We start from the raw sequence: 8987 nt of genomic DNA, 5'->3' as shown, positions 1-8987 counted from the left end.
CCACTGATGTGAATTGACTGGGCAGCCACTGTAGGTAGGTAGGGTGTGGTGCAGGAAGTAGGTCACTGGGGACATATCTTTGGGGTTTATCTTTTGTTCCTGGTAAACAGAGCTCTCTGTTTCCTGGTTGCCATGCCCACACTGCTTCACTCTGGGACACTGTTCCACCATGCTGTTCTGCCTCACTTCAGACCTGGAGATATGGATTTGGCTGACCATGGACACAACCTCTGAAACCATGAGTCAAAATACATGAAATTGTCAGATCTTCTGGTCACACTGATGAAAAAGCTAACTGAAATACTGATTAAGTTTGAAAACCTGATCTTTGGTTACATAATAGGATTAATGAAAATGATATTTATGGCTACCAAATTTTTCTAAGAAATTTTCTATAATAAATTGAAATATATTGCAATATATCTGGTCTCTTTATCATGTTCTTATTTTCTTAATACTTTCATTTTATTTATTTATGTAGTGCTTAGGAATCAAATCCAGTGACCCATGCATATGAGGCAAGTGCTGTACCACTGAGCCACAACGCCAGCCCATGTTCTTAAATTTTTATTACTTTAGATCTTTGAAGAGTTAATGTTACCTACTTTTTAAGTAGACAGTCAGCTTTCACATATATATCTATGCATGGAAACATGAGTATATTGTTTGGAAGCTAATGTCTTTTTTTGTCTATTCTTTATAGTAAAATTTATACACTAATTAAAGATTCTAGCTTGCTTACTCCATAGAGTTTTAATTGCTAAGGGAATTCACTAACACCATACAAGGTTTTCCCAGGGTCATTAATTGATACATTTCTCATGTTGTCTTAGTCAGCTTCAAAATAAAAGGGATATATCTCTCTCTCTTTTTTTTTGGTAGAACTTGATCATAAGACTGACCTAAGTAAGAGCAAGTGAAAGAAACCTTGAACAGTCTCAGTTTCTTCCAGTTTCAACTTCAAAAACAAGACAGTGAGGTATGGAGAAAAAAAGTTGAGGATATTTTCATGTGATGTTTTCTTAAATAAAATATTTTTTCCAATTTCAAAAGTAAGACATTTATTGCAGAACACTTGTTAATATTAAAAAGCTATTAGAAATCATAAGAGGCTCTGTCATTCCACCATGCAAAGTAAATTGTTTAAATGCTTTGAATTCATCTCAAGGCATTTTTCTACTGAAATTAAGTTTTTTCCAATTTGTTTAAAAAATCTGTCTATTTTCTTAAACATTCATATTTTATTTTGGCTCTTGAAACTTTCCTTACTGATAATAAGAACATCAATGTAATCTTTTATATTAAGAACATATATGCATCTTCATTTCTCCAGTTCAGCTTTTGCCTCTGGCATTTGTGTTTTTGAGATAATAAAGGGAGTTTGCTCATCTTCATCGAATAAAATCTACTTTCTTCTGTGATTTATGCTTTATCATGATCCTTTAAAAAGTTTCACTAATAATATAAAATACAATGAGCCACATATACTCACTTATATATTTCTTTAGACATTTTATTTTTTGAACTATTATTTAAATGCTTTAAACATTTGAATTGATTTTTATGTATGTCTCTAGTAGCTAACCAGTCCTTCTCCAAAGAACTTCCCAATGATTTGAAAAATCACTTTATCATCAACAGCACCTTTTAAATAATTGCCTTTATTCTGAACTCTCTAGGTTTCTTCCATCTATTTATCATTCTTGTTTATGGAAAGTAAAGAACCACACCAATTACTGTAGGTTTATGGTACATTTTAATATCAAATCTATCTGGCTGTTTCTCTTCTTTCAAATTTTGATAGAGATCCTTCAAGCATATATTGAAGGGACTGGTAGGAAAAGGTTGAGAGACATGTTCTTGTCTCCCTGGTGAAGTGAGTTTGTCAGAATTTCAAATGTGATTTTGAATATATTTCCAGTCCAGTTCATCTGTAGTAAATTTCCTGATCAATTTATCTATCTTGGTTAGATAGATTATCTATCTTGGTTTCAGTGCTGCTATAACTCAAAATATTTTGTGTGGTAGAGAATCTGTCTATGTGGTAGATTGTGAGCCAGTATAGTTAGTGACTATCACAAACCTTGTTATTTATTAATTTTAAAAAATGCCCCCACAGTTATATAGAAAATAAGCAATTCTCTGATTTGAAGTCCTTGATTACTAAATACTAGTTATTTATGCATTCGAATCTGATTTAACCTCATTACCTTTTATAGGCTTTTTTCTTTTTAATTAACATGAAGTAATTGTACATATTTGTGTGGTATGGTGTGGAAGGTAAATTTTATAAGCCAATAGTGACAAGTAGTGTTGATAGTTTAATGAATTTATGGTTCCCTTAAATTTGTATAAAACTTATACATATATGCATTATTTTTCATTAAAATGCTATTATCTATATATACTATATTCACATTTTAAAGTTAATATTGTATCTTATACATATTTTCATTTTTAAATTATTACACTGTTGATGGACTTCTGGAGTGCTTTCTAATATTGATTATTTAAGCAATGCTATTATTGATCATTTTTATTTGAAAATTTATGCTATAAATCCTAGAAGTTGAGTCTCTTTCAAGATGTTGTAAAACTTTTACATCTAAAATAAAGTACCAAGTTCTCCCCCAGATGTGCCAATGTTCGAACAGTAATATGTAAGGATTCTCAAATCCTCATTTTACACCCTCAAGGTTGTGATTAAAACGTTGTAACAATTCCCTTTGTTATTGGATTGTGAATGTCTGAATTCCTAAATCTCTAAATGTCAAAATTCCATATTGTTGGCCAGTGTAAATAGGGACTTACTTCCTAATTCATTTATCTTTTTAATTATATAATATGTAAGATATTTCTATAGTTTTAGTGTGCCCATAACATGTGAGTACAAGACTAAAAATCTATCTTTTACAAAAAGAAGGTAAGTAATTTGGCTTAAAATTTGTTATACTGAAAACTGGTCTTCATGTTCTTATCATTAGTAGTCACTTTCAGGATTAGCATTTAATGCCACCTGTGGTCTTTTCCAAAAGCATATAATATTGCATATGCAATCATGTATCAGTTGTAAAATCAAACTGAGTTTTTAAAAAAGAATAAGTTTTAAGAATATATGGATTGCCAAAATTAACAATGTTTGTTTTTTGGCATTGTAAGAAAAGTATTTTCTTCATATTTTTAAGTTTTATAAATTATATTAAACAACATTCATTATTTTGATAGATAAAAATTAAACATATGAAACTGAATAAAGTGAAAATTTGTTGAAAAACAAATCTATCATTTAAAACTTGCTTTATAACAACCTGAGATTATTTGATGTTATACCTAAACTATGACATTGTTCTTAAAACAAGTTCCAAAATTTTAATTAAGTGAAATTTTTACCTGTAATTTAATTAAATCTTAACAAGTAATAGTTAAATTGCACAAAGAGAGAAAATGAAAATATATATGGTTTTCACATAAAATTAAATAATGTCATAAACCTTGAAGATATGTATTACTACATGAATTCTCAAAAAAGCTTATATATTTATCAGAAATGTGGTTGAATTCATTGTGAAATTAGAAATTATCCAGGACTAAGAAGAAAATTCCAATTGTCAGAATAAACTTCCATGTTTTATCATTAGTTTTAATGTACTTTCTTAAATAGTTTAGTTTTCCATGTATATACAATTTATTGCATTTTAAATATAGTCTTGTCTTCTTTTTCTTCATGATATAACCATTTTTCTTAGTTTAACAAATATTTTTGTAAATATAATTTTACCAAGATAGTTTTTAAATGTTGTCACTTTACTTCATATATTCCTTCATATTTTAAAGTTTCAGTGTAAAATTATATAATATTTTTATTTGCATAATTGTCTTTATTGACAAACATTTTATTTAAGCTAACATTTATTTAGTTTTTAGTTTTCTTTCAAACTTTTATTCTTGTTGATTTCCCTAAATGGAAAGTATCCTGTTCATAAATTTAGAGATGTAAAATATGTATGCTAAAACAAAGAAAATTCTCTAATATCTAAATTTTGATTTACTATGTGTCTCTTTAGAAATAAGATTTTTGTATTTGATGTGACATATCTATTTTGAATGTTGCTAATGTTCTGTCGTTCAATATTTTTTATCTAGGTAAAACCAAGTCAAATGGATGAAAACCAAACAGAAAGGGTGAAAGAGTTTGCTCTGGCAGGATTCTCAGAAAATTCATCTATTGAGGCAGGGCTATTTTTATTATTTCTTTTCTTTTATGTGTCCACATGGGTAGGCAATGTCCTCATCATGGTGACAGTGGCCTCTGATAACTACCTAAATTCATCGCCTATGTACTTCCTTCTTGGTAACCTCTCATTCCTTGATCTGTGTTATTCAACAGTAACAACCCCTAAGCTTCTGGCTGACTTCCTTGATAATAAAAAGCTCATTCCCTACAACCAGTGCATTGTGCAACTCTTCTTCCTGCATTTTGTAGGGGCAGCTGAAATGTTCCTGCTCACAGTGATGGCTTATGATCGCTATGTAGCAATCTGTCGCCCTCTGCACTATACTACTGTCATGAGTCGAGGTTTATGCTGTGTGTTAGTGGCTGCCTCATGGATGGGAGGATTTGTGCACTCTACTGTCCAGACCATCCTCACCATCCGTTTGCCCTTTTGTGGGCCAAACCAGGTGGATAACTTCTTCTGTGATGTCCCCCCTGTCATCAAACTTGCATGTGCAGACACCTTTGTCATTGAACTTCTCATGGTATCTAACAGTGGGTTGATATCAACCAGCTCCTTTGTGGTGCTGATTTGTTCCTACACCACTATCCTGGTTAAGATTCGCTCCAAGGAAGGAAGGAGAAAAGCTCTCTCCACCTGTGCATCCCACCTCATGGTGGTAACACTCTTTTTTGGACCCTGTATTTTCATCTATGCCCGCCCTTTCTCCACTTTCTCCGTGGACAAGATGGTATCTGTACTCTACAATGTCATTACTCCCATGCTAAACCCCCTCATCTACACACTTCGGAACAAAGAGGTCAAGTCTGCCATGCGAAAGCTGTGGGATAGGAATAGACTTTGGAAAAAATAGGAGACATGAGACACTGAAGTGAGTTTTTGATAGCAGAGAGAGACTATGAGAATACCACAGTTGCTTTTTGACTAATGAATCAGGAGGCAGAAGCCTCTATGTTTAATTGTCTTCCATTAAGTCACAATGCCACTGCTTCTGGCTTTATATCTAAACTGTGCGTGATTGCTGAATTGTTCTGTATTCTGCTTTCTTTTCTTGACTGAATCAAATATAGTTTCTGTTTTCCTATTGATTTGTGTTTTAAAATTTTATCTCTTCATCTGATAAAATTTCATTCCATGATCTCTTTGTGCTCAGTTTGTCACTACAAACTGCCACAACCTATTCTTTCTGAGCTCTCAATAGCTTCTTATTTGCTTAGCTACAGACTTTACTTTCTTTTCAGTTTCAAATTATTCTCATTACATTTAACTGAATGAGAAATTTGTGTTTCTTATTCTCACTAAATATTTTAAAAGATAAATGTTTGATGAGTTAATGATTTACATTTATGAATGGGATATATTTGTTAGTTAATGGGATATATTTGTCAGTTTTGTCACCTCACCACACCACTGATATCTAGAAGGGAAAGTGAGGGAGCAATCATCTAATAATTGTGGGTTCAAATACTCCTCTTTTAATTCTCAGCCAAGTGAATCTGGATGAATCAGCTAGAACATGGGAGCCCTAATTTCCTCTTCTCTTCCATGACTAGAATGACCTACTTCTTAATGCTGTTATGAAAATTAAAAAGGCACAGGATGTGAGTGGGTCTGAGTTGGTATGTGGCTCATAGCAGTGTTCAACAAATATTTATTCATTAAAGTTGATTTTTTCAATATGAAAAAAGTATAAATGATGAAACTCTGAACTGGTGGATTTACCTTAATGTAGCAACAGTTTGATGCATTGTCACTAGTTTGTGGAGGACACTGTAAAGCATATAGGAAAGAGTATATGGTACTTTCACCTTTGTCAATTATTGGGCACAGTTTATATCACTATCACCCCTTGAATCCTTAGAGTTACATTAAGTCATAGACCTGTTTTACTGCATAATGAGTCTTTATATTCAAAGAAAGGAAAACTAAATTGATATTCAAGTTTAGAACAAACAATACAAATAAAATATAAATCTAAAATACGAATAAACTTTCATTTTAACACCATATTTAGTCAGGGGATGATAAAAGTAAATTCAGCAAGTGGTTTTGTCACAAATAGAGATAGAAGACAAGAGCATTTGGTAATAATTAAAGATTGTGATTTTATCTTTATTCTCGTTATATTTCTAAAATTGTTACCATAGCTAAAGTAAAATGAATAAAATAGAGACCAAAAAATGTGTTGAATTAGTGTAGAAGGCTTTATATGTCATCCATGTGATGTTGACTAGGGAAGAATATTTCAAAGTTCTAACCTTTTCCCACACTTGGAAACATAACTAGTACACTTTTTTGAGGCATTGGGAACTCTGAGTAAACAGGAGTTGATGACATTATTATAAAAAGCAACTCAACCAAAGCTCATATGGATATACCACTATTATTATGATAGAATTCCATAAAATATCTCAATGTTGAGCAGATAATTAAGTAATCTAATTCATAATATACACAACTATGAATACTGACTCTATCTATGGGAAGGTGAGTATGGAATCAGATGGGTCTATATTTGAATTTGGTTGGTACTTTAATAATTCCACCACTGGCATGACTCCCCAGATGCCAAGCTGTGCAGCCAGCCTCCTGGTCCCTGCCAAGAAGTGGCAATGGAATGATGAATCAGTGGAGCAGCTGAGTGGTGGCCTCAGTAAGTTGAGGTACGGTTGGCAGGCATAGCCTATGGCCATGTGGAGCTCTCCTGGTAGGCATGGGTGAGGATAGCACTGAGGTGAGCTCAGGATAGCCAAGTCATGCCAACCTGTCATCCTTCATAGGCCAAGCCTGGGCGCTGTTCTGATGCCTGCTGCAGAAGCCTGCTCCAAGCAGCATCCATCCAATGACTTCAACCTCCCCCTTCCTGATCTGCCATGAGAAAAATGGAAATGGAGCAAATTGAATGAAATTGTGACTCAAGAATTGATCAATAGTGTTAGTACCATTTCCAAGCTCTAATTAACAAAAGTTTGGACCAATAGCAATGAACCAAGTGCTATATAAAGCACTAGACTAGCACACTTGGTGGGGGAAACCTGCTACCACGTTCCTTCTTGCACTGCAAGAATTCTGTTCCTGTTCTTCAATAAATCCTACTGTTATACTCACTCATCCTGGTCAGCAGAGTTCATTCTTTGGAATTTAGGAGATAAAAACCCAGGAAGAAGAATAAATTAACAGTGAACTGCTAGAGTCTGCTACCACATTGGAGGGCATAGCCCACCAATGAGAGCTGCAATACTCTGCAGAGATCTGCCCTTAATGCAGTGAGGCACTTCCTTGGATAGGGTCCCCAGGTTATTCTCAATGGAAGGGGAGATACCTGGAGAGCCAGTGGTTGAAAGTATGTAGTTTTATTCTATGAAAGTCTTTTCTAACCTTTTCTTCAAATGTCATCTGAAATCAAAGAAGAGATAAAAATGAAGCCTGGAGATGTGATTTGAACCTATAGCCTCAGTGACTTGGGAGGCTGAGGCAGGAGTATCCCAAATTCAGGTTGGACAAATTAACATGGCCTTAAGAAATTTAGTGAGACCTGTCTTAAAATAAAAAATCAAAGAAAGAGATGGAGGGGGTGCTGAAGATGTAACTTGAGGAAAATTGATATTGTTCTACATGTTTGTACCATCTTTATCATCAAAATGAAACAGATACTATATATATATATATATATATATATATATATATATATATAATTATTCAATAAATAAATGCATCCCATGGTTCAATCTTTAGTAGAAAAAAAATTCTTCTACATAGAAATAAAATTTTACTTCCAAAAAATATCCTGAAATGTTGAGGTTTTATTTGAGAACTGAATATGTAGGAATTACTTACAATAGTAAAATGCTTCAGTTAAATAATTTGATTTAAAATTTATTTTAATATCCATGTTGAAGAGAAACATTGATATGTCACAGAGAATTAGAAGAAGAATCAGTTGATCTATCAATGATTGCAGTTAAAGAGAAGAAGGAATATGTCAGATTCCTTGAACTTCTCAGAAATTTCTTATTGACCTTGTCTTTTAGCCATAAACAATATATTTTAGGAGGTTGCATTATTAGAATTAGTATATCCTAGTGATATACTTCTGGTAACCCATCCTGCTCCCTTAATAGAGCATTTTCTCATAAGAAAATCTTTCTAAACAGTATTTAGTGCAAGTGGTTGACATTAGCAATTATCCAATAATTTTTAATGCTAGTAGTGATTAAGAGTGAGTTGAGGCAGCTTACAGTGAAAAGCAGACTTCTGAGATTAATTCCTACAATTAAAATTCCTACAATTTAAATCCTAATGTCAATTACAAAGCCATATTATTTGAATTTTATGTTTGAGTGTGGGGTATCACTGTTGCCAGGCTGGCCTCAGACTTGCAATCTTTCTGCTTCAGACTCCCAGTAGCTGGGATTACAGGTAAGCCACACTGAGGCTGGCTTGCTTGCTTTTTAAAAAAAGCCTACACTGTATCACGATTTAAATCAACTCATTAAAAAATGGGAAATGAGCCAGGTGTGGTGGCCCATGCCCATAATTCCAGCAACTCGGGAGGCTGAGGCAGAAGAATCTCAAGTTTGAAGCTAGCCTCATGAAATTAGCAAGAACTTATCCCAAAATAAAAAATAAAATAAAAAGGGCTGGGGATGTTGCTCAGTGGTTAAGACCCCTGAGTTGAATGGGAAATGAATTTCACAAACACTTCCACAGATAGTAACTTCTTTAATTTGCAATTTGTGGCTTCCTCTGAAC

The 8987-nt window shown here is 33.3% G+C and overlaps 1 protein-coding gene across 1 annotated transcript; it reads left to right on the top strand.

Moving 5' to 3' along the window:
- Positions 1-4069: 4069 nt before the first annotated feature.
- Positions 4070-5118, top strand: LOC107137855 (olfactory receptor 4Q2). Its single transcript, XM_015480292.2, has one exon. The coding sequence runs from the start codon at positions 4159-4161 to the stop codon at positions 5086-5088; it is 930 nt and encodes a 309-aa protein (XP_015335778.1). The 5' UTR covers positions 4070-4158; the 3' UTR covers positions 5089-5118.
- Positions 5119-8987: the final 3869 nt, after the last annotated feature.

The sequence above is a fragment of the Marmota marmota genome, unplaced genomic scaffold (genome assembly GCF_001458135.2).
Source record: "Marmota marmota marmota unplaced genomic scaffold, marMar, whole genome shotgun sequence".
In the NCBI taxonomy this organism is placed as follows: Eukaryota; Metazoa; Chordata; class Mammalia; order Rodentia; family Sciuridae; genus Marmota; species Marmota marmota.
Note: the sequence above shows the minus strand (reverse complement) of the source record. Positions and strands in the feature narration are given on the sequence as shown.